A 25,374-nucleotide genomic window follows, 5' to 3' on the forward strand; every position below is an offset into this window, starting at 1 on the left:
TAATGGTCACAAGCTGGCAGAGGGTAGATTCAGACTAGACATCAGGAGGCGCTACTTCACGGTCAGGGCGGCTAGGATCTGGAACCAGCTTCCAAGAGAAGTGGTGCTGGCTCCTACCCTGGGGGTCTTTAAGAGGAGACTAGACAATCACCTTGCCAGGGTCGTTTGACCTCAGTACTTTTCCCTGCCCATGGCAGGGGGGTCGGACTTGATGATCTGCTCAGGTCCCTTCCGACCCTGCTAACTATGAAGATGCCTTCTGTGCCACACTTGCTGACACCTTTGTTGCAGCTTCCTCTCTGACCTCACTCATCTCCACTCCTCTCCCTCAAAGAAACTGCAGCTCAACCCCCACTGTAGTCAGGGACCAGAAATACAAGAAAATAGATGGAGCAAGGGCTCAAGAGCACTGCTGATGCCAGGTACCCCACTGCTTCCCTCCTCCACTATGATTCATAGCAGTGCTCCTTACCGCGTGTGTGTTTGGGGACGGGAGGAAGCAAGCAGAGGCAGGGAAGGGACTTGCCCCAAATCATGTGTCAGGAACAGGGCAAATCCAGAAGCAAACTAGCCCTCCTGAGTTCCAGCCCAGTTTCTGGACCATGTTGTCTGCTTCTCCTACATTTACTGTCTGCCCAAGCCCCCTGGAATAGCCCAATAAATGGGAGATAGGAAGGAGCTTCAATCAGCCCTGCCCAGCTTGTTCATTCTGCATTGTACCTCTTGAGGAGCAGGGTCTACAGAGAAGTGGGTCCCCCCCACTTGCTCTGTGGTCCCCCTTTTCCCTTTCTTCACTGCCTTCCCACCTCTGTTGGCATTCTACCCAGTGCATACACTCCTGTCCTGCAGTGCCAAACTCTTCCCTCCTCACCTTTGCCCCCGCTCAGTGCCCATCTTTTCAAACCCTGAAGCAGCACCAAGCATCTTGGAAGGCTTCAGGAGTTGTGGAGGAAACAGTGGACAGCCCAGAATAATTGGAAGCACTTACATGTATGCACAGGCACACAAAGGCACTCAGGCATGTCCTTACATACACACACACACACACACACACACACACACATGCACGCACGCACACATTTTTAAGTGCCTCCTTCTCCCAAGCTGAAATTTGGCAGTAAAGGACCAATAGTCTCCCTTGCCTCTGTACTCATTCAAGTCACTCCTCCCCTGTCTCCCACTGTGCACAGTCTGCTCACAGGCTGAGCTCAGCTTGGACATGTGGGGCCTGATTCTCAGTTACATTGCATTTGTGACAGTGCTAAGGGGTCAGACTGTGAGTGTGGGTGTGTATCTGTACATGGGTCTCATTGCCAGAGCAGAGGGAAGTGCCTTCCTGCACCAATAAATGTGTTTCACAGGACAGCGCGGGTCCCTCAGCATCGGTAAGTTGCACTGGCTGGCTGAGGGCTGTTTACTGCCCCCTTACCAGACTTCCAACTACCAGTCTCCATTGGCCCACGCTGTTACCTCAGCTGTGCTGCCAGGTGCTGATACCCATGGAGCCTGCCCACAGCTGCATGGGAAATCTGTGCTAGAGCAGGGAAAAAAGCCAGGATCTTCTAAGCTCTGGGCTTGGGCCCCAAGCACTGGACCAGCCACACTTGTCGGATCTCCTGATGGAAACCCTACTCGTTGATTCTCGACCCACCAGGGCTAGTTCACAAGGGCCCAGCTATACTCATCCAGGGAATGCCGTACCTTCTCCCTCTCTCTGACTTCCCTTTACAAACTGACAAGAAAAGTCAGGCTTCTTGCACTGGGCATTACTGTCCTCAGGGTCTTTAACTGAGGCCTCCAGTGTCTATTTCCCCCTCAAGTAGAAAGGACTGCCCAAGGTCTGGGCCTGCCAGTTTTTCACATCCTATTATTTCTTGGGTCCGAGATTAGGCCTGTAATAGAGACCTGGGAGCATCCTCAGATGGGCTGCTGAGAGCATCGTACATTCCCATGGTGGAAACGGCAGGAAGCAGAGCTCCAGGACAGCCTAACTGCAGGTCACCCCAGGGCCCAGCAAAAGACAAGGCAGGTTTTCTTCAGGCCTGTCTTATTTACTGCAAGGCAGAGCAGAAGGCTGGACCCCAGGGCAGGCAGTCCAGGTGTGGTGTCTTCTTCTCAGGGCTGCATATTGCTCTGCTTCCCACACCTCCCAAGTGCAGCATCCAGGGCCTAAGATGGCTGCTCCCCACCAAGATCTCTGGGCTTCCACACCAGGGCCAAACCACAGGGAACTTCAGAGGGTGAGGAAGGTGCCATGGAGGAGACATGGCAAGTCTGTCTTCCAGCTCAAAGCTGCCCTTCCCTACTCACAGAGACCAGGAGCCCCTTGGACTGGACCATGCAGTGCAGGAGGAGCAGGAGTCAGGCTCCAAACACCTCCTTTCCCAAAAGGAGGTTTCTCATGAAGCTGGCCTTGCCCAACCCCTCCATCATGGAACCTAGGCCATGTTACGCTGACGTCACACTTCTCATCCAACAGTCTCACCTCTGTTCTGTGGCTGAACCCAAAATAGTACACTGGTCTACCGAGCCACAGCCAACAGCTCCCATGTCATCAGGGCCACACCTTATAGGCAGTTAGTTGTACTGCTTGTGGTCAGATATGCTGCAATTGCACCAGGTCCAGGGGTACAAGGACCATGCTAAAGGCAATTGTCCCCAACTCTTTGCTAGGGCCAAGACTGTTCCTAAGAAGCTAGGAACTCTCCCCAATGCCCACGAAAACACAAGATCCCTGTGCTCATACTGGCTGTCCAAGGATAGCCAGCCTGTCTGGGATCAGCTGGAGCTTTCTCTCCACTGACAGCATTTATTGCCTTCCCTTGGGTGCCTGTGCATACAACTACACTGAGGATGACAAGGATGGTGATGAGGATAATGAAGACAACAGAAAAGAGGATGAATACAATGACAAGTGAAAGGACTGGAAAAACAGGAAGGGGAGTTCGGAAGTGGGGGAAGGGAGAGAGGAGGGGGCTGAGGTAGTTCTTTGCATAATTGCGATGGTTTAAAGGTGACAGTGATGCATGGGTTGGTGTACGGGCTTGTGGGTGCATAGTGCAATCTTTGTAACAGGACTAAGAATGGTAACTGTAAAATTGTGTTTTGGCCATCAAGTGAACCACAGTGGTCACAAGGCAGGTTGTTAGAGGTGTGTGTGTGTGTGTGTGTATATATATATATATATATAAAAAATATAGAAATAAATATTTTTGCAAAAAAACCCAGCTATCTTTCCCTGAAGAAACAACACCCTCAGCCTGCCCAACCTAGCTCAGCACTGAAATCTGAGTCCATGATGGAAGCTCAGGTGTATTCTGGGGCTCTGTAAGCATAAAGGAACCTAACTGTGGGGTGAAAACAGCCCTCTAGGACCCTGCCGGTACAAAGCGTGTGCACAGTGGGATCGGTGCTGTCCCAATGTGTCTTCAAATGCACCAGTGCAAAGTGGTATAAAGCCTCCTCATTGGGATGGGCATGTACATACCCACCTGGCACTAGTGTATGTGACATACATGGCATTAGGAATTGGGGATCCAGGACTTTGCAAAGGTCCTGGGCTTGCATCTTCCGGGGGGGGGGGTCAGATTCAGGGCCTTTCCTGCCAACTGGGCCACCCAGAACCTGTGGGATTAGAAGAGCATGGAAGCAGGCTGGGAGAAGGGGGTACAGTCTAGGGACCCAGCAGGGATATGGGAAAGGGTAGGCAGGACCAGGAAAGGCTGGGCTTAAGGGCAATGCCAGCAGGCAGAGGGACATTAGAGAACCCCAAACTAACAACCAGGAAGCATCCTGGGACCAAAGCATTTACTGGCTGGCAGGCATATGCCCCCAAAGAAGAACTGAGTGCTTCAGTGATCTGTGCCTTTTCTCAGGACATTGAGCCCCCGATTTGAACATAGTGCACACAAGCTGCAAATACACCAGCCTCATGAACTCATACCTTGCAACCCCACAGCCCTCAGCCCTGCACTTACATGCTAGCCCCACACATTCACACCCCTCATTCCTGCACACACACGTTAGTTCTGTATGTTCACAAAGCCAGATGCCAAGGCCACCTCAGCCACAGCACAAAAAGCTCACATCATCTTTCCTGGATGTTACTTATTTTTAATTACAAACAAAAAAGGAAGTGAAGTAACAAGGGTAAGTGTGAGAAAATACATGAACCTCAGGCTGCTGGGAGCAGGGAAACATGCCTGGGAGCACTCAATGAGTTTGGACCTCTGAGTATGGGGCAGTAGAAGAGCTGAATGGATCAGGCACAGCACCCCTCAGGCCTGCAAGTTAGACAGGAATTCAGATATCAGGATGGTGACAGCCAGGAGGCCCAGGGAAGCAGCCACCAGGACACCCTGAGAGAAGGGCTCAGTGTTACTTCTCATCCACTCATACTCCTCCTGCAGCTGGCGTCTCTGCAACTCTGGCCCTACATGCTGACGGACGGTCTTATAGTACGAGTTGAGGTATTGAATCTGGAATCAGGCAGGGTGAGGCCGTGAGTGTCCAGTGCAATGGGCAGATCTCAGCTCCCGCCCACCCAGAGCCCCACACACCTGCTCCGCAGACAGGAGCCTGACGTCAATGAGGTTCCGGTCATATGGCACCAGTGACACCACCTCGAAGGTCAGAAACGGCTTGTCCCCCACCTTGTGCTGTAGAGAGAGTGGCAGTGAGGGCCAGCCTCACACACACACCCACCTGCTCACCTGAACTCAAGGGCTCTCCTGAGCTGGGAAGGCCCCATCATATCCCTCCCCGGCTTCCCCCACAAGCTGCCAGAAAGGATATCACCTGACATGAACAGGCAGTTTGGGGGGTTCGACATCCTATGCTTACCCTCACTGTTCTTAACTGGCCAGTTCATTATATAGCCTCTTCCTTTACATAGTCTTAGGAGAATCACCAGCAATGCCCCCCCATCCCTTCACTGTAGGACACAGCAGTGGCAGAGGCCAGTGCTCTAGCACAACAGACCCAGCTTTTGGTGCTCTGCCTCTCAGTGCTCAGGCTGCTCTCCTGGGGTGATTCCATCTGGGGCAGTGTGGCACTGTGCCTACAGGGCCAGAGCATAAAGAGAGGGTCACCAGGCTATGGCAGCCTCCATGTTTCCGTGTCCTGCCATTCTGCATTGGTGACACAGGCTCAGACTTAGAGACTCCATCCTTGCAGATCACTCTAAAGGGGCAGCACCACACTTGGATGTCCTGTCTTGCACCCCTCCAGAGGAAGGAGGCCCCAGCAAGCAGGGCCCAGGGGACACATTCAGGTCCCTGCTCTGCCACAGACTACCTGTATGGCCTTGAGCACATCCTCTAGCCTCCCTGTGCCTTTGTCCTGTGGATGCACTGCGGGGTGCCTGCCCTGCCTTGCTGCCCAGGGGGCATGGGTAGTAGGGAATGATTGTGTTAGAGAAGGGGCTATTTTGGTGTCCAGCCATGTCCCAACGTGGACAGACCAAACATGCTACACCCACATGAGGCATGCCCCAAACCAGGAACTGTGGTGGTGAGGCTGTTCCAGGGTTGTCTCCAGTGGCCACTCTCAAGCATGTTGGACACTGAGGGCTCAACTGTGGCTACAGAAGGACACCTGTGAGTGCCTTCACAGGCAGACTTTGGGGTGTGGACCATGCATGAGGATGAAGACAGGTGGAAGCCTGGGCCAGGATGCACCTCTGCTGGGCTGTAAACAAGCCCTGGAAGATTTGCCCTTGGCCCTCAGGCACATCACCATCCTCCCCTCAGCATAAGCTGGCAAAAGAGCTGCCCAAGGCTCCTTTGGTAGCTCCAGTCTGGGTTTTACTTGAAGTATGGCCTAGGAACCATTATCTTCCCTGGCCTTCTTCTTTCAGAGCTCTGGCTCATTCTGGCCTCTCATCCACTTTGGCCCCAGCATTGCTGTCCCCAGTGAGCCTCTCCTGTGGTGTTGCACCCCAGTAGTCCAGGATCCTTTCCCTTCCCCCAGCACCTCTGGTTTTGCCGCCCTTCTGGAGACACCTAGGGTTCCATGGCTCATTCCCATTCACGTCCCGTCCATGGCATCTCCCATACACATTTGCACTGGCTGCTGGCCATACCCTTTCCAGTCCTTGTTGTCTGCCTACACCACTCTACTCTGGGTTGTTCCCAACTCCCTGCAGTTGGACTGGGCAAGTTGTCCCCACCCAACTCACAAGGGGCTTTGATGGGGCCAACACCAAAGCCCCATGCACACCCCAGAGTTCTACTCATCTATGTAGGGTGTGTAGGGAAAGGAGGAGATGGCAGATGAACTACCTATCTAAGGGGTAGGAACATTCAAGGCAAGGACTAACACAACCTCTGAAGTTAACCTCATTCAAGGGGCTATGAGGACAATCCCTATATTGATATAAATCCTTGGCATTTCCATTTTCAGTGTTCTGGTGCTAGAGGTGGTCCTACAGGACCTGGAGTTGGCATCTCACCGTGTGTGCTCCTTAGAATAGTTGCTGAAGAGCAACGGCAGGTTAAACTGCTTCAAAATTCCCTCTCCACTTTACCAGATGGCCCAGCCTCTGAGAGCAGGGGAACTACAGAGCTAACTCAGAGGAGGGGTCACTGGAATGATACAACCCTGAAAGATTGCACCCTGGAAGGATGACAAAGGATAAGGGGCATAATACACCTGCATTCTCTCACCAGCTTTGTTGCATACTGGCTCAATGTTCTTGGCCAAGTCACACTGTTTTCTCATGAAGGAAGCCCCCATTCCCCACTTTAAGGTGTAGCAAGATAATGATTTTCTCCCCTGTGCAAAGAGCTTATGCCCATTAGTGCACAGCAGGTTAGGGCAGCACCTAAAGGCACCAAGAGGCAGACCACATTCCTGTACACAAGCTTTGATGAATCTGGGCAAGACCGTATCCGCTCACTGCCTGACTGTGTGTGCTTCAAGCTCCTGGGATGGACAGAGCCAGCAAAGGTCAAAGGATTGAATCTGTGACACTCAAACACAAATCTGGAGCAGAATTTTCTGAAGCCAAATGCCAATACCAACTCAGCCTGCTAAGTGCCTTATGCTCCCTGCCAGCTGAGCACTTTTCATCCATCCTGCCAGCTGGGGGAGGAACATGAACCAGGCTGGACCTAAAGTGCCTTTCCTGGCTGACAGTCACCTGCCAGGGGAGAAGGAGATAAGCTACCTCAGTCTGGGTTTCCACCACCAGCGCCACATCTTCAATGCGGATCCCAAACTCGCCATTTTGGTAATATCCAGGTTCTGTAAAGCAGAAAAGTGGGCAGTGAATCCAGAACCAGAACAGCCCTGTCACTGTAGCTGTGGTCTCCCTCAGGCAGACTTCTATAGCCCCAATCCCAGGCCAGTTATTTCCTAGGAGCCCCTCTGCCCAACAAACACTTCCACACCGAGCTCTGTACTCCAGGTCAGTGTCCTATAATATGTTCCAACCCACCCTGGCAGGACTTGTGATGGTACCACAGCCCCATGCTCTTGGCCCAGGGCCAGGGGAGTCCCTGAAGAGTGATGTTTTTTGGAAGTCCAGAACTCTGCTCCACCAGAGCATGGGATAAAGTTGTGGGAGGCACACATACCTATGGAAGTGAACATCCCTGTGGTCAAGGGCACGTTGTTGGACTGAAATCCCACTGGCCCTGTAGGAGGGAGATGCCAAATTCAGTTTTTCATGAGTTTAGATCAGGACAATCCCTGCGGGTGAGACCTTGGACACAAGGGGTTGCACCTTCCAGGTGCCTTGCACCAGGGCCCCTGCACTTAGCCTGCATTGTTACTGCTCGTGTACAAATCTCAGAGGGGCCCTGCAGGCCTTTGCCCTATGGAGCCCCTAACAATTCCCTCAGCAGTGCCCCCTAGCAGGAGCAGCTCACTCCTCGCTGGGCCCTGCTGGTGACCAGACACATGAGGAAAGGTTACCAGGGTCCCTGGGGACCTGATGAACTAGTGTTGGGGGTGTGATGAAGGTCAATGTGGGGAGAGGGGGTCTATCTGCTAATGGGGAGCAAGAACTTTTGCTGGATAAGTGATGTTGCTGTAAGTTATAGGTGATGGCACAGCAAGGGAGTGGGATAGAGATGGGGGCATGGAGCACGTGGTTTAGCACCCCTGAGCCAGCCTTGTCTAAATACCAGGTAGGTGGGCAGGAAGGGAAGAACCAAGAGTAAAATAGAGTCCTGTGGGACTTTTCCTAGGACCAAGCTAATGGGAGAGCACTCACACTCATGAACAGACAGGAAATTGCCGATACCGTGGCCAGTCCCGTGGCCATAGTTGAGCCCAACCTTCCATAAGGCCTGGCGAGCAAAGGCCTCGATCATTCGCCCTGCAACACGATGCCAAGAGATACAAAGAAAAGCAGAGGAATGAATGTGCTCCCTACCTGGGCCTGGTCTGTGGGAGCTTCATCCACCTCCATTCCTTCCATGGGCTCACACACTGAGTGCTGGCCTCAGAAGTGAAAGGAGGGGCAGGCTGGTGGCTGGGCTGGAGCAGTCACAGCTGCCGGGACCCCTGGGTTCTATTCCTGGCTCTGGTTATGTCTGCATGCGCCTGGCCAATGCACTGGCCTTCTGTGTACCTCAGTGCGCCCCTCTGCAACTTGTGCTAAGGGCACCTGTCTTTGTAAATGCTTTGAAACACTAAAAAGGCAGCTAAGTTGCTGAGTCTGGGCTGGGTATGAGCTGACTGAGGATGGCCTCACCTCTGGCCAGAGCCAGGGATCACATACGAGGTGCAGAGACTCATCCAACTCAGGACACTCCCTTGATTATAGCCCTGAATTGACAGTCACACATTTTTGCTGACCTGGACAGTGACTGGCTGAGCATGGTGGCATTTCAGCTAAGGGGACCCAGCTTTCCCCTCCTCCTGTGCCTCTCCTGAAAAGGGACTGCTGGGACAGAGCAGGTCTGACTGGGAGAAGGGAGGCTGGCTGCATCCCCCGCTCCCCCTCCCCTTCCTCCGCCCATGGCTCTGAGCCCCTACTGAGGACACTGAGGCAAGCAAAGCAGGGACAGGCACTGAGGAGTCCCTGGCCCAGGCCAGGGGCAGGACTTTCAGGCATCTTCCTGCCTGGGAAGTGCTTGCTCTGTCTTGCAGGCTCTCACAGCCTTTGCTCTCTGCACTTGGGCCAGGCAGCAGTGAGCTCTCACAGCAGAGTTGGGCTTGTGCAGTACCTACCTGATGTGCCAGAAGGGAAGACAAGTCTGGACAGTTCAATGTTTCCCATCAACACTCGCGTGTATGCTTCCTGTGGGGCACAGAAAGTGAGGCTCAGGCTGGGCTCCCAGCAGGGCTGTGCAGAGAGAGTATCCCTCCCAGGAAGCTTGCCCACACGCATGTGCTGAGTGTGACCACAGCAGTCACTAGTCTCTAGCCTCTTGTCTGGAGCAAGCATAGCTCGGCTGTGTGTCATGGGGCCTCAGGACTAGCAACTAATGGTGAGTCTTTTCCAGTGACAGCAGCGGAGCCTGTGCCCTGGCGCATAGGCTAGGGGCTCTGTTTGAGCTGTGCCCGTGAAGGCCCCAAGCCTGTAGTTGACAGCATCTCCATGACCTTGAAGCTCAAGTTGACCAAGGTCTGAGCTCCCTAGTCACTCCCCTGTCTGAGTGACCTGCTGCCTCTGGCTCCTGTTGGGGTAGTGCCCAGGAGCTGGAGGCCACCTTGTACTGAGAAGAAGATAAGAGCACCTGCTTCCTAATATCAGCCAGAAGCACAGTGCCCAGCTGCCTCCGCCCAAATTGGACACCATCCCAGGGCAGCTGCAGGCAGAGCCTGCTGAAGGGCGAGGGGTCATGCTAGGACTGAGCCGTACCTTCTGGAAAGGGGTGGGAGCCCCCCAGTGGACAGTCCGGGTTATATCCGTTGTTCCATCCCTGCAGCAAAATGAGCTGGGTGAGCAGCAGCCCAGGAAACACATGGGGACCTTTGCTACAAGCTCTGGGAACCTGTCATCCACAGCATGCTGGGCCCACTCGCCTGGGGAAGCACAGAGGTCACCTGCTCTCTGAGAGGCTGGAGCAGGTCTGGGCTGAATGTGCCTGGGGACATAGGTGACTGGTAGGAGGTGCACAGGGGTGCGCATGCCCCCCCATGGGCCAAGTGCCCCCCCAACTGCCAACACTGATGCTGTCGGTAGGGCAGGTGTCCCCTCTGACAGCCATCGGCAACTTCTGCAGGTGCTCCCCACAGATTCAGGAGGCACCAGTCACTCATGCCCGGGGGAACGTAGTCAGGACAGCATCACAGCGTGCCCATTTCTGGGCACCTTTGGGGATGTTTGGGATGGGATGGAGGGGGAAGGGGGAAACTGATACGACATACAGGAGCCATCTGCAGGGGCAGGTGGGAGGCATACTTACAGATATTGCCCTCCGGAGTCTGTCAGATACATTTCATCCACTGACAGCTTCCGGCTGCTGACATTGGAGGGACTAGAAAGAAGAAAGCTCAGAGGATCAGGGATGGAGCTAATCCCTTCCCCCACCCGGGACATGCAGCAGGCTCCCACTCACACTCACTCGCATACAGGCCAGCAGTAGAACCTGAGCTGCAAGTGAACAATAGAGCCCTGTGGGCCACAAACCCCCCATCTTCCCCTGTCCCAAGAGACCTCCTCTCTGCAGGTGTACATGCCTCCTTCCTGCGCATCCCCAGCTCATGTCTTCCGTCCCTCCCCACCTGCCCAGCTGTAAGGCAGCAGGACTGCCCTCCACACTCCCTGTGCTATAGGAGACTAGGGAAACATGTAGCCAGGGTCCAGCACAGAGGACAGCTCTGGGCTCACTGGGCCATGGCTCAGGGAAGAGCCCTGGCTGCCCAAAAGAGCAGGGCCAGGATCTCTGGAGGCTGCCCTCGCTCCTGGAATCCCAATGTATGGCCATCCCTTGTTGCAGAGCACCCAAATTGTGAGCCTGCCCTGTGAATACCTGTAGTGGGCAAGTGCAGCATTGAGCCCACTGGCAGAGATGGTTTCAAAGCTGGGCCCCCGCCAGTGCTCCATCTTTCTGGAAGGGAAGAGAGAGGTCCTGTGTGAGGCAGCCCCCAGCTGGTAGATAAGGGAGGAGTGGGGATGGTGAGCTAGGATAGCCCTGGGCTGCAGGCCTGCAACTCACTCCACCCCCACCAGGCAGCACTGCTGGTCTCTACAACGTGGGCTGGTGGGACCACAGCCACAGGGAGGTTGATAGCAGCACTCCAGGGTACATGATCACATCTTTACTTGATTTTAGACACCAGCCTGCCCCACCCTTACTCAGCACCAGGGGGACCCGGGCTATGCCAGACTCCCTCTCCCTGTGGCCACACCTACTTATGGAGAGTGGCACAGTGCACAGAAGGAGTCCCTGGTCATTGAGGTCTGTGCTAGAGAGAAAGCTGAACCAGGGCCCAGCCCCTCACATGGTGCCATATGCAAGGGAATAGGGCAGGTAAGGACAGGATGGAGCCTGGTAGGGTCTGCCCTTATACTGACTGTCGTAGCTGGTCCACGTAGCGTGCTCCAGAAAATTCATTCACTGATCCCAGTGGCACATTCTTCTTCAGCCAAAGCAGGTACTGGATCACTGCCACAGCATCCCGCACCTGGGAAGAGCTTGCTGGCAGTTACAGGACAGAGCAAGGCCAAGCTGGGCATTGGGAATTGGGGCTCATACAGAGTGTGGTTTCCCAGCTTCCCCTGCATGGTCTAGTGCAAGTGGGTGATTGTGGATGAGCCACTGCACCTTGGTGGTACACCATGTGCAGCAGTGCCCAGACAACCTGTGCTCTGGCAGCTGGTGCTAAGAACTGACAGGGGAGTGCTGCACCTGAGAATAACCCTGGGATTTGCCCTGCTTAGGGCAGAGGGAATGGAGCCCCACATTGCTTTCTGAAATTAATGCCATTTCCAAAGCACCCAGGTGCCACACTGGAGGCACCCATAGCACCCATACCACGCATTTCCCACAGGCCTGCCTCTTCCATGAACAGAAGCCCCCTCCATTTGTTGGCCCAACCTGCTGAAGAATGAAGGCTCAGGCCAGACACTCACATGAGCTGCTCTAAGAAGTTCTTGCTCCTTGGTGTTCTTCACTGCCTTGGTGGTCATTACTGGGGAATAGCTTTCCTGTAGGCACTTCTCCTGTGAGTGGGGATAGCTGTGTCATGCCACCTGAGGAGCAGAACTATGCTAGCACCCTTACTAGGACTGGGTTCTCTGTGTAAGGGAGCTCCATGCAGCTACTAGATGGGCCAGGTGTAGCCTATGCAGCTAGCAGGGAGTGGCCAAGAGCACAGTTCTATGCATGAGATGTTCCTCCCAGCACCCATTGGCTTGTGTTTTCAGCAGCTGCATAATCCACATGCAGGAGTGTTTTACCTCCCTCTGCTCAAGACGGGGCAGATCAGGACCTATGGCCTACCAAGGCATGTAGCCGTACCTCAGCAGTGGGGAGAATAGCTGCAGGTTACCCAGAAAGGCTGATAGGCAGGAGACATCTCCACTGCCTCCCATTGCTACACTCCCTGATCATTCAAGTCCCATTTTCACTATTCCTGGCTCATGTTTATTTGACTTATATGCTGCCCTCCCCACAAAAAGGCTCAGGGTGGCTATTGATACCACCCCTTGCCACAGGCAGAGACGACTCCGGTGGGCCGAGACCTCTGAGGTCCTTTGCCCCTTTGTCTGAACCTGTGTGGACAATGTCCACCATAGGCTCCTCCAGACCCTCACAGACAGGACTCGCTCAAGCCCTTCACAGCTTTGGGCAGGGGCTGAGTGTCCTGGAGAATCACAAAGATGTGATGGTAGCCTCATCCCTTTTACCACAGTTGGGTTCTGCAATCAGCCAGTGGTGCCTCTTACCTCAGGGATCACTCTAAAGAGCCCATAGGTGGTGTACTCAGTGCCAATCCAGACTCGGATGTCTCCCTGGACATAGTTCTGCAGATGGGCCTTCACCTTGTTGTAGTCCTCAAGGCGTACACACAGTGGCCCCGGGCATCCTGCTGTCAGGGACTGAAGGGCCTCTTGGGTCAAGCGGCTCTGGTTCACAAACAGGCTATGAGCAAAAAAGGGGATGGGATTGAGTTGCAGCCACCTTCACAGTTTGGCAAGAAGCTGGCAGGAGGTGCAGGCAAGGAGCCAGTACATAGCAGATGGAGCAGAGAAGGGACTGGCATGCTGGGAAGAGAGGACAGAGGAGACAGGGAGCCCCAGAGATATCCTTGGGTCCAGAAGGGATGGGGAACTGAGGGGTCATGCTGGGGTCCAGAGGTGAGAGCTAGGGGGTCATACTGGGCTCTGGAGAGGATTGGGGAGCTGGTCCAGTCCTTTGGGACTGGAAATCCTTCTTACCTGATATTTGATTTGGTCAGCAGGGCATAGGAGTAGAACACAGGGTTGTAGGGAATGTCATCGCCTCGTAGGTTAAAGAGCCCTGCAGGAAAGAAGGCATTAGAGATGGGTGAGCCAAGCTGCGTGTGTCTGCCCCTCTTGCCCTGTCCTGCTTCTCATGGATTGTCTGGTGGATTGGCAGAGGTTGTGCCAGACATGAGGTTAGCTGGACACTGGCTTTCCTTTCATGTTTGTTCAGTGCCCAGAACCATGGGCTCTGAAATCCCATGCTGGGCTTTAGGTGCCACTATAGCAATGATAAACTATCTCATGTTGGCTCAATGGGGTTGGGGAAGTGATAAGAAGGCTGGCTAGCCTGCATGGCTCAAGGGCATTTGGGTTGTGGATAGTTGGGAGGCCAGTGCTGGGAGATGGTGAGGGATATTGTAGACACCAGGATGGTAAGGATGCAGTAGAAGGAATATGTGGCTCCCCTGTGCTCACAGGCTGTCTCCTCCAGGCCAGACAGCAGCACAGCTGTGGGCCTCTTGGGATGCTTCTCCATTTGGGTTCGGATCTCAGAAACTTTGTTCTGCCAGGTGTTCCCTGAAAGAAAAGCAAGAGACAGGCACAGTTCAGATGAATGCCCAGAGCCTTGGGCTGGCAGGACTCAGGTCAGGATGGAAAGCCCAGCACTAAGACTAAGGAGGGATCTGATCCAGCTGTAGTTCTCGCTGCAGCTGCTCAGCACTTCCATGTAGGTGAGATGACTGGTGGCAGCTCTGGCACTGAAGGAGCAGGTGGATGAGCTGGTCCTTGTAGATGGGCTCCCCTGTGCTTGTGGGAAAACATCTACCGTATGATCCAGGCCATTTGCACTGACATCTTGTGAACCTATGCCTTAAACATCTGGAGACCAAAGCTCCTGGCAATGCAGGCACTCAAGCTGTGTGTGTGATGTTCAGCAACATCTGCTTCTGATCAAGAGTTGTCAAAGCCTGGATGCTAGTGCAGACCCCACGGCAGAGCTGGCACATGGCTCTGTGAATGCACTCAGACTCCTGTGGTCAAGAAGAGGTGAGGGCTTACCAGTGAACTCATCCGAGAGGGCATAGATACTGTGGGTGGGTGGAGGGGGCTTCTGGGCATCCCAGACAAGGTCCACTAGGTTGATGTCAATGGGAATCAGGTTCCTGCCCGAATTCCGCAGCGCCTGGCTGTAACTCTTCCAGTTATCTGAGGAAGCAGTGCAGTCAGCAGTTAGATACAGAGCGACAGCTCTCTGACCCTCCCTCCTAACATTTCCACACTTCCCCACCATCAGGATCACCCCAGCCAAAGGTCAGAGCAATGGCAACTAGTCTGCTGTGTAGTCTTTCTCATCCCTCCACCAAGAAAGGGCCCATAAGGTCACTGTCAAAGGAATGGGAGGCTCTCTGACTTCCCCACCTGCCAGCAATGATCCATTAATTGCAGGGTGGAAGGACAGACCAGGGGGGACTGGAAAAGCCAAGTGGAGGTGGGGCCATACCAATGGAAAAGAGGAAGGGGTCCAAGCCAATGCTCTCCCCAGCTGGAACTTCCTGGAGAATCCACTCCCCAATAGAAGGGATCCAAACTGTAAGACAAAACAGAGCAGCACAGGGGTACCCTTGTCCTGTGGGCAGTCCAAGGGCAGGATTAGCTGCAAGGGAAGGGGGAGCTGGTGCTTGTAGCAACAGCTTGGGCAATAGCAGGGGCCAGGAGAGCAGCTAGGAAAAGGCAGGCTCAGAGCCAGGCTCCCAGACTCAGTGCCAGACCTGCAGTCACATGCTATTGGGTGTGGGGGCTTATGGCAGAACATGGGGCTGCTGAGAGCAGTGGCACTCAGGGTTCCCCTGGGAGAGGACCAGACTTCAAATCTGGGGCAGCAGCTGGGCACAGGAAAGTCTTTAGGGCCTGGAATCAGTGTGCACTCAGTGAGGTTGTGGGACTGGAATGGGCAGGAGAGGCCAGGCCCAAGAAGGTCTCCAAGTGCACTCTGCCTACTGACCTGCCTTCTGAAGCTCCCAATTACAATCCATCTGGCGTTCAGCCTGGATCCAATAGCGACTGTCAGTCCACAGAGTTGCTTTGTCCAGAGTCACCACCCCAGTTCCTCAGACACAGAAGGAGAGAAGCTAAGCACCGCGTTTCCCTTCTCTGTGGGCCTGCCCTGGGTCCTTCTGTGCATGTATGCAGACATATCTGATTGTCCCGTCTCTCCCATTGCCATGAGACACAATGAGTGGTTCAGGTCCTCACAGAACACACTGGCCTGTAGGGCTCCTGGCTTTGGACCCCCCACTGCCAAAGTGGTGCCACCACATCAGTGCAGCAGAGAACCAGGACAGGCAGCTTGCAGAATCCTACATCCTCCAGGCAGACCCACAGACATAGGTGGATGAATGCACTGGCCAGCTGGGCATGAGTCCAGGAGCCCCTACTGATCTGGGGCCCAGGCCCCGGGATCGTCATCAGCAGGGAAGAGGAAGCAGCAGTTTTAAACTCGGAGCCCATCTTTAGTGCCCAGTTTAAAACTGCGGCTTTCACATTTGCTTCCCAGGGAGCTGGAAGTGGGAGGTCATCCACCAATGGGGCTGAGGGGATGGGGGGCAGGGCTGGGGTCCGGCTGAAAGAGCCACACTGAGCCTTGGGGTGGGGAGGGGAGCAGGAGGGTGGCCCCGTGTCTGGAAGGGAGGGGGCCAAGCCAGGCCGGGCCGGGAGAACTGTGCCCTACCTGGTGGGGGGCATGTAGGGCCAGGCCGACCAGGCCAGGAGCACCCCGCCTTTGCAGGCAGTGGCGCTTTGTGGGCCTTGGGGCCTATAGCCCCCCCAAATTCAACTTAGCACCCCCGCAGCCACCCCTCCCTGTGCCGCCGTGGCCCGCAGCATCTTCCTGCAGGTCAGTGTAACAGGGTGTCAGCCACAGGCAGGGTTGGGTGGGGGGAGAGGAGGCTACCTCCGTGTGACCGAGGGTGGGGGAGGTCTTGTGAGGGGAAAGTGTGTGGGTCTGTTTTTGTGGGTCTGTGTGTGGGTGTCTGTAGGTCTGTGTCCATGTGCAAAGAGAGAGAGTGGAGTGCACACACCTGTGTCTGTGTGTGCATGTATCAGCCATAGCAGGGCCTGGGAGCAGGAAGAAAAGGCGGCCATGTGCCCCTCAGCCCAACAGGGTCCACCCAGTCTCACCCAGCACTAGGAGGCGTAAGGGGCCCTGTCTCCCCCTGCCCCACAGCCTAGCTCCCATGGGGGGAGGGGCCTCCAGTTTTGTGCTTACCCAGGGCCCCAGCGCACCTTAATCTGCCTTTGCCCACAGAGAACTCAGTTCTCCACTTGGCCAGGTCCACAGAGGTACAGCTGATGGCAGGAGGCCCCCTTGTGTCCAGAAACATGTGGACTGGCTTCTCCTTTTAGCAGCTTGGACTTCTCTGTGCCTTGTAAAGCAAGGTGGCCAAAAATGCCCAGATGTCCCGGTCCACAGGCATTCCCCCCTGTCCTTTCACCCCAGCTTAGAGCAAAAAAGGAGAAATCTCAGAGGTTTCCACAAAATAAGAATATTCGGGCATACTCCGTATAATGCCATCCCTGGGTGATGTTACATGGACCGCGTCATGACATGGCTCAGCTTCACTAAAGCAGCATTTTCTGGCCACCACTTTAGAGTAACTCTGCTTGTAACTCTGACCCTCCTGGCCACTTCCTGCCCCCAAGAGAGAGCCTTACACTGCAGCCCCAGGGAGCTCCCTCACAGGGGGACCCCATGCAGAAAGGTAGCCTCCATCTCTGCCCTGCCCTGGGGAAAGAGGCACACAGGTCTGCATGTTGTTACAGGGGTATGCTCCTCCAACTCCAGGTGCTGTCTGCACTTCCCATGCTGTACAGCACAGGTAGACAAAAGATAGGCCAGATTTGGCCTGCCAAGAGATTTTATCTGGCCTGTGGCAGGTCCCTTGGTCCCACCTCAACCCAGGCAAGGGAGGCAGCCTGAGCCAGTGCACATCCGGCCAGTCCTGCCTCCCCCACATGCACAGTGGGGCTATCGCGGCACAGCAGCCAGACTTGCTTCCCAGCAGCCCCAGTGGTGGTGGCTCCTTCTAGCTGCTGCTGCCAGACCTGGTCCCACTGCCTGAGCATCCCTGCTGGTCTACCCCGCACTTACCACTGGGCAAGACCTACACAGGCAGAACATGCAGCCAGTTGAATGGGATGGGGCCGCAGGCAGGTGGGGAGCGGTGTTTGGGAGTGGGATGGGCAAGGAAGGCCAGGCAGGATTACAGGCTGGGATCTTGGAGTGGTGACAGCACGAGGCCAGAGCACAGCCACAAGCCACTCCCCGCACACCCCTGCAACAGGTGCAGGTTCTATGGGCAGGGGCATGCAGGGAGCAGATTGCAGCCCTGTCCTGGCCCCAGGCCTGGCCCCACACTGTCACCACTTCAAAATCCTGGACCCAGCCCCAGATGCAGCTCCCCACTGCCTGCGGCACCATCACGTCCTCCTGGCCATGCGCCCTGCCCATGTGGGTCTTGGCCAGTCCCCATGGAGACCCTGGGAACAAGAAGCAGTGACAGCAAGGGGCCAGGGCCCAGGGCAGATCTGCTCCCCACATACCCCTGCCCACAGAACCAATGCCCATTGCAGGGGTATGTGGGCAGCAGAGCATGGCTTTGCTCTGCACTCAGCCAGGATAGGGCCGGGGCTGGGATCCAGGGGAGCAGCATCCAGAAGTAGGACAGGTGGGTGGGCAGGACTGGGGCTGGGATTGTGGCGCCCTGGGCCCACGCTATCACCACCCTGCAATCCTGAGGTCTCCATGGAGACCAGCCGGGATTCACAGCCAGGAGGGTGGGATGGGGCATTTAGGGAATTTTGTTGAGTGGCTGTGCAGTGTGTGGGGAAGGTGCTGACCCAGTCCACAACAGGTCACCAAAATTCCCTATGTGGCCCACAAACCCAAAAAATTGCACACCCCTGCTATACTGTGGGCCCTGACTCCTTTCTGCCTTGGACCTGTGGCTGGCATCCACCTGCAGATCAAAAGAAAAGTCTATGTTCCCCAGGGAGAAGGTCAGGTTTAGAGCAGGTGCTGTGGGATAGTCTTTTCCAGGCATGCCAGAAGGGACCTTCCCAATGGGAAGAGCTCCCAGAGGGTGATAGGGTGTCTGGGAGACTGGGCTGAAACAGCAGAGCAAGCAGGCAGTGGGGATATGTTCTCACCTGCAGATCCTGTAAAGCCTGTCATCCATGCCAACCGGGCATCCTGCTCAGCTATGTACTCGCTCTGAGAGACAGAGAAAGCCCATGACTACTGGCATCCCTCTCTCCACACACAGTTACCCCTGCCATTGCCCGTCCCGGAACAGGGCGAGAGATAAAGAGCTGTAACTCTGGCAGGTAGTCATTGCCTGAGGGAGCCTTCCCCAGGCAGCCTGGCTCACAGTGTCCTCCAAAGAGGTAGAAAGGAAGGATTAGGCAATGGGAAATAGAGACAGGGGTGGGCAGGGGGCAGTGTTTGGTCTGCAGGCATTTGGCAGTGAGGTACTGATTTCTCTGCAGGTGTGGCACCACAGATCTGAGCCACAGCCTGGTCACTGTGCAAGGTGTGGGGTACAGTGGCATCCAGGGAATGAAGGTGAGAGAGGTCTTGGGTGGAATGGACACAGCTCTGGCCTTACCATGTGGGCATCAGTGGCTGGAACAATGTAGGCTCTGATTTTGTAGAACTGCATGCGTTGACGCAGGGCCTGGAGTCGCTCAGCTGTGTTTGTCACTGTGGAGGGCAGGTACTGAGGTCACAGGGAAACACAGGTTAATGAAGGGTCCAGGGCTCGAGGCAGATCTCTACCCCCCAACCTCCAGAGAGCACCTGCTCAGTTAATGTGGGAAGCCAGCTGTTCCAGGGGATTGCTCTGTTCTGCTTCATAGCTGTCATCTGCTTCATAGCAGATGCATGACAAAGAGAACCAAGGAGGTGATACTTCCCCTCTATCGGGCGCTGGTCAGATCACAGTTGGAGTACTGCGTGCAGTTTTGGGCGCCACACTTTAAGAGGGATGTGGATAATCTGGAAAGCATCCAGAGAAGGGCCACTCATATGGTTAAGGGCTTGCAGGCCAAGCCCTACGAGGAGAGACTAGGGCACCTGGACCTCTTCAGCCTCTGCAAGAGAAGGTTGAGAGGCAAACTTGTGGCTGCCTATCAATTAATTCATCACTGGGGCACAGAAGGGAATTGGTGAGGCTCCACTCACCAAGGTGCCCCTGGGGGTCACAAGAAATAATGGCCATAAGCTAGCAGAGAGCAGATTTAGACTGGACATTAGGAAGAACTTCACAGTTAGAGTGGCCAAAATCTGGAATGGGCTCCCAAGGGAGGTGGTGCTCTCCCCTACCCTGGGGGTCTTCAAGAGGAGGTTGGATGGGCATCTGGCTGAGGTCATCTGAACTCAGCACTCTTTCCTGTCTATGCAGGGGGTCAGACTCGATCTACTGAGGTCCCTTCCAACCCTAACACCTATGGATCTATGAATCTGTGTGACATGGCCACACACACACCTCCCAACAGGGCTCTCCTGAAATTGAAGGGCTGGTCTGCACAGTGCCCTTAGGGACTCTTTTGGGCCCTGCCTCAGCCAGGACATAGACTCTTCTTGGAGCACTATGGAAACAGACTCAGTGTTGTGGCACCCACCTGGCTATGCTGAGCATTCGGTTTTCCTCCTCCCCAGCCCTTTAGCTAGGAGCCTGATGAATGCTCCTTGCTATACTGACCAAGGCATGGAGATGGCAGCTGTGTTCAGAGGAGAGGCCCAAGGAACACAAAGGTCAGTGGAGAGCAGGGAGGAAGCAAGAGAGCCCAAAGTTTGTGCTGAAAAGAATGGGGGAGGATTCAGGTCTGCCTAGAGCTGCATGTGGGACAGGTACATTTGCAGATGTTCCCTGGGATGCCAGGAAGGTTCTCACCGGAGGGACTGTGGTGCAGTTTCTGACATCACTTCCTGCAGAGCGGGTTTGCTTTGACTGTCCCAGGGTGCAGCCTGGAAGCAAGGGGGAGAGCAATAGATACACAGATGCCTACCACATTGGCAGCTTACAAGGACTGCTGTACCAGACAGACACTCTGCTTCCCCTGAGGTGCCGTCCTGGCCTGGCTCCCTGCAGCATGCCCAGCATGAGCCAGTGGCCCCATTCAGCCTCCTGACCAGGGTACAGAGGGCTCCAAAGGCCATGTAGAGACACAGGGATGCCAGAATTTTACCAAAACACTGGCAGGGTCCAGAGTCGTGGATCAGGGCTTGTTTCCAGATCGTCTGGTACTCAGTAGACTGTGAGTGTGTGACCCCCAACCTGCCCTTGGTACTAGGTCAAAATAGCTAACTCTTCTGCGAGGTGGAGGTGTTCACAAAGCTCCAACCCCTTGGAGGCCAATAAACCTGGGAGAAACTCAGCAGACTCCTTGGGTTGTGCAGAAAACTATGACAGCCCGACCCCCCACACAGCCACCTGATAGCACAGCCCCAGCACTGCTGCCTGACAGCATGGCTGCCAGACATCACAATCCCTACGTAGCTGCCTGACAGCGTAGTCCCTGCATGGCTGCCTGACAGCATGACTTCCTGACAGTGCCATCCTCACATAGCCACCTGACACCACAGCCCTGACACAACTCTGATCCTGCCTGAAAGCACTGCCTGAAAGCAGCTGCTTGAAGGCTCAGCAGTAAGATGGCAAAAGAAAACAAAGCCCATGTTTATTTTTCTCTTAATGATTTTTGCAACAATCTTATGATTTTGGGTGCTTTGGCCTGGCCATGATGCAAGCTAGGACCTTGTCTGAAGTTTGATCAGTCTAATCCCCACTCCACATAGTCCAGCAGCAGCCTCAGGCTTCATTGGCTTCCCTGTCCTGACACTGTGCAGAGATAAAGAACATATGACATTAGCTGCAGAAAGACGCACAGGCCTGTGGGAGAGCACTTCAGCCTCCCTGGATACTCCACTGCTGACCTCAGGATTGCTGTTCTCAGGCAGAAAAAAATTAAAAGCCAGTTTGAAGAGAAAGTTCCACAGACTGGACTGTCCAAAGTATGGTCTAAACAGGGACTATGGATTCTTATCACATTTCCTGGATTAGCTTTTGTGACCCTTTGTTTGTACGGGTTCTTTGCTTGCATGCTTCTCCTAGCATTCCCCACCCTCTCCCTCCTGCTTTCCTACCTGTTGTATTCTAATCACTCACTCCACTTCATACTCTCCTTTCTGCACATCTTCCACAGCATCTGATGAAGTGAATTTTGTTTCCTAAAAGCTTGTGCTCTCCCTATATAGCTTAGCATTAGTCTATAAAGGTGCATATCTACCCTGTCTTCAAACAGGCCCAAACTTGAACTGCAGCAAATGGCAATAAGAAAACAGGGTGCAGGATGAGCTAGTGGCAGGAGTGGCTTATATGGTGGCTGCCTGCGGGAACTCCTCTAAGGCAGAGAAGACCTGATAAGGAATTAGCTTGTGACAGTCAAAGCGGTGACCCACTAACCAAAGCCCTTCAGTTACTCTGTACTTAACCGAGGGAAGTTGGGACCCAGAGGACGGGACCCAAGCTATGTAGGCTCCCCCACAGAGCTTATTGCAACTGAGTTGCTACCCTGGATGGAGTGGGAAGGCAGAGGGGCAGGAGGCATACTGAGAATGGCTCAGAGACTCCCCACACTTGGGAGCCCCATCACTAAGACAGTCTAGCAGCTACCCTTCCAGCACTGCTTGTCCTTGTCTCTTCCTCAATGTTACTCTGTAAGTAGCAAAGGAACAGCCCTCAAGTAGCAAAGGAACAGCCCTCCTAACTAAAGGCATGGGGATTCCCATTATTGCTGGGATGCAGTGACCAGGAATCTGCTGTAAACTTAGCACAGAGCAGCACTTTCAGTAAAACTTTCAGTCTCATCTCCAAGGCATGTCAGTCAGCAGGGCTGGAAATGCCAAGGCTGGGCGAGAGAGCATTCCTGCAGTCCCAGGGAGACAGCATAGCTATTTGCAGCCTTTGGAAAGCAATAAATTGGAAACAGGAGTTAGGCCAATGCTCCATGTTTCTAAGTTTGTCATCTCTTATCCAAGGAACACAAACAATGCACCCGTGGGCTCAGGACAGCAGGATCAGAGTAAGGGAACCCTCTGCCACAAGGGGACACAAGAGAGAAGGGCAGCAGAGGCCCAGGGCACACTCATGGACTGTAACAATGCCTGGGACCTCCCTCTGTGGCAGTCTCATGATTTCCTCAGGACCAGGCCCAGAGGCAGATCCAAAGGGGGTGCAGTGGCATGGTTGCACCCTCCTTTCAGATCACACAGCAGAAGCAGCAGTCAGGAACATTTTTTAAATCCCAGATGAATGTTAAAAGCCCCCCTTGGCACTCTCTCCCTTTTCCTCTGTGCTAAGTGGCACTTCTTATCTCCCCCCATACCCACCCAACCCCACCGACTGCTGCTGCTGTCCCCAACCAGCTGACCAGGAGGCTGGGAGAGCTTCAGAACTGCTCTTGCCCTGTTCCAGGCAGGTTGCAGGCGGAGCCAGGCTCAGCTGCACACAGTGGCAGCAGCAGTGGCAGGTCGGTTCGCTCTCCCCTCCCAGTTCCCCCCCCAGTGATTTTCGGCCAGCCTGAGAGCAGTTGCAGCAATGGGGAATTCCCCACCACCACCTCCACCAGTGTGACTGTTCCTGGCCAAGCCCTAGTCTCTTTGCAGCCACTCCCTGCAGCCCCAGCTGGAGCAGGGCAGGAGCAGCCAGGAGAGTGGTGGTAACAGGTAGGGGCCTAAGCAGAGAGGGAAGAATGGGATAGGAGGTGGAAAGGGGGGCGGAGAGGGGGCAAAGATTCTTACCCAATTCAGGGACTTCAAAAACATCCCCAGCTGCTGCTCCCGAAGCATGGACTGCTCACCCTGGTGGTGGGGGAGAGTCTAAAAGCAGAGGTGCAGTCACCCTTGTCATGTAGCTCACTGCTCCCATACTGCCTTTTTGAAAATCCCACATCCGGCCATGGCTGTGACCTGTCTGTTCTCTCTGGCAGGGGAAAGCCCTGCTATCCTCTCGCTGAATGAGGCCCCAGAAACGGGACACCCCTTGTGGTGTCTTGGAAGTGCTGAGGATCAGGGGACATGAGAATAAGATGGACTGAGCTGGTCCATGAGGACATGGGGCTCGTAAGGGTGTGGCTGGGTTTGGATTTGTTTTACTTCAGTGCAGCCTGCTGCTCTTGGCCTGGCAGGAGGCATGCAGCTGAGGCATGTGAGCTTTCAGCTCAGAATCATCACAGACTTTAACAGAAGCCTTTTCAGCCAAGTAGTTAGCAAGTGTCTGAGTTGCATAGGCCCTACTCTGAGACTGACCTTGCTCCTCAGGCTTGACTGCTGCCTTGTTGCCCGCATGAGCCTGAGCCTAAGGCTCGGGGAGGGGTGGGGTGGTTGAGGATGCTCCCTTGCAGCCTCTTCCTAGGGGGCTGTGGAGCAGCAGGAGGTGGCTGGGGTAGTTCTGCTGATCCCAATGTTACTCCCACTCCATGCCCTACAAACCTAGGAGCATGCCACTCCCCCATCCCATGCTCTCTGAGAGGCTGGTGGAGCATGGCTCCCATCTGCTGACTCCTACAACCCTTAAACCAAGGTAATTACTGGCTAGAAGCTGGAGGGGTGTGTGGCTAAGATTCATGGCCCAAACATGGTGAATTTAGATCAAAACCCAGCAAAAGTGATATAGAAATTCTAACACAACCAACAATAAGCCAGGCCATTCAGAGCAAAGGTGTCGCCTACAGAGATCCAAGCATATGACAGTATGGAACTCATCTTAGAAACACAGGCCCCCTTAATTCTGGCTTTGTAGAGATATCCCTGTGTGCTCAGAAGCTGAGATCGTCTTAAACATTCCCAGCATATGGGTGCTTCGTAATTGTGACCAGAAATTGATACACCAGTTGTGATCTGCAAACTACAGATCAGCCCCATACCTGCCCACTGATGGGAGCTGTCCCATTATTCATCAAGAGCTTAGCCTGCTGCTGAGATGCTGTTTGGCGTTTTGCCGAACAGGGCCCTCTACCAGATCTGGCTCCTACATTACCAAGTACACCAAGGTGCTTTGCTGTGTAGTTCTTGGATGAATCCCTCCTTCCAGAATATAAATACCTTTGCTTTTTCCTGGTGTTGCCTTCTCCAATTTAACTGTGGCATGATCTACAGCCCTTGGCTCTCAGTCCATTTGCACAGCTGCCCAGAGGGCATCTTGATCTTCCCAGCAAAAATCTGGGCTGCCCTGTCTAGTGCTTGGGAGCTTTAAACTCATATCATACTGCCAGAGTCTGCCTTGCTGCTGGCTGGGGGGTTGCAAGTCAATACCCAGAGGTGGGTTGAGTCCCCAAATCAGGCAGAAGGGCATGCCCAGACACAGGGGATGGAGTTAAAAGGGTGCAGCACTCTTGCTCTCAAAGAAGAGAAAGAACCATGCTAATTTTTTCCGGCATGCAGAACAAAAGAACTTGCCTTAATTTAACCTTAAACTTCCAACTCTGCCTTGAGTCCTAACGCAAACCATAGAACTCCCAGCCACCAAAAAGTGAAGGGAAAGCCATGAGTTGGGCCTCCAAGTACACAAGCATTCAGAAGCCAAGCAGGTGGGTGACTAGTTGGCCAAAGTCTAGCAGCCCAAAGTCTAGCTTTCAGCTACCTTTCCACCAAGCCCAGACTATCTGTCTAGGCCAGTACCATCTGAACAAAAAGTCTCACCGACATACCGAGAAAGAGAAGCATCCAGACCCATGAGGTGCAGAGGGAAAAAGACATGTTTCTTCAGAAGCCTGGAGACTCCTATCAGATGGGAGCAGAGGGAGCAAGAGGAAAGTTTCAGTTCAGGGTGGGGCTTTTATCTCTCATTGCCCTTCTCCTGTAGGTGTGCCTGCTAGGTAGCAGCTGCTCCATTGGCAGCAGGTAAGGGCTCTGCTTCAGATCCTTTGTACTTCCTGTATCCTGAAATTCAGAGCCTGTCACTAGATAA

At 54.3% G+C, this 25,374-nt stretch overlaps 1 protein-coding gene across 1 annotated transcript; it reads right to left on the reverse strand.

Annotated features, from left to right (window-relative positions):
- Positions 1-4,114: 4,114 nt before the first annotated feature.
- On the reverse strand, positions 4,115-25,374 carry XPNPEP2 (X-prolyl aminopeptidase 2). Its single transcript, XM_019536284.1, has 21 exons — positions 25,115-25,374; positions 20,299-20,372; positions 19,012-19,122; positions 18,554-18,617; positions 15,351-15,455; positions 14,850-14,936; positions 14,408-14,554; positions 13,823-13,924; positions 13,340-13,421; positions 12,848-13,043; positions 12,032-12,121; positions 11,474-11,583; positions 10,929-11,006; positions 10,362-10,433; positions 9,815-9,875; positions 9,181-9,250; positions 8,219-8,323; positions 7,578-7,637; positions 7,169-7,245; positions 4,560-4,658; positions 4,115-4,478 (listed from the first exon to the last, which is right to left on the reverse strand). Exons 1-21 carry the CDS (start codon positions 25,161-25,163, stop codon positions 4,278-4,280), a joined length of 2,040 nt encoding a protein of 679 aa, XP_019391829.1. The 5' UTR covers positions 25,164-25,374; the 3' UTR covers positions 4,115-4,277.

The sequence above is a fragment of the Crocodylus porosus genome, unplaced genomic scaffold (genome assembly GCF_001723895.1).
Source record: "Crocodylus porosus isolate Cpor-Errol unplaced genomic scaffold, CroPor_comp1, whole genome shotgun sequence".
Taxonomy (NCBI): domain Eukaryota; kingdom Metazoa; phylum Chordata; order Crocodylia; family Crocodylidae; genus Crocodylus; species Crocodylus porosus.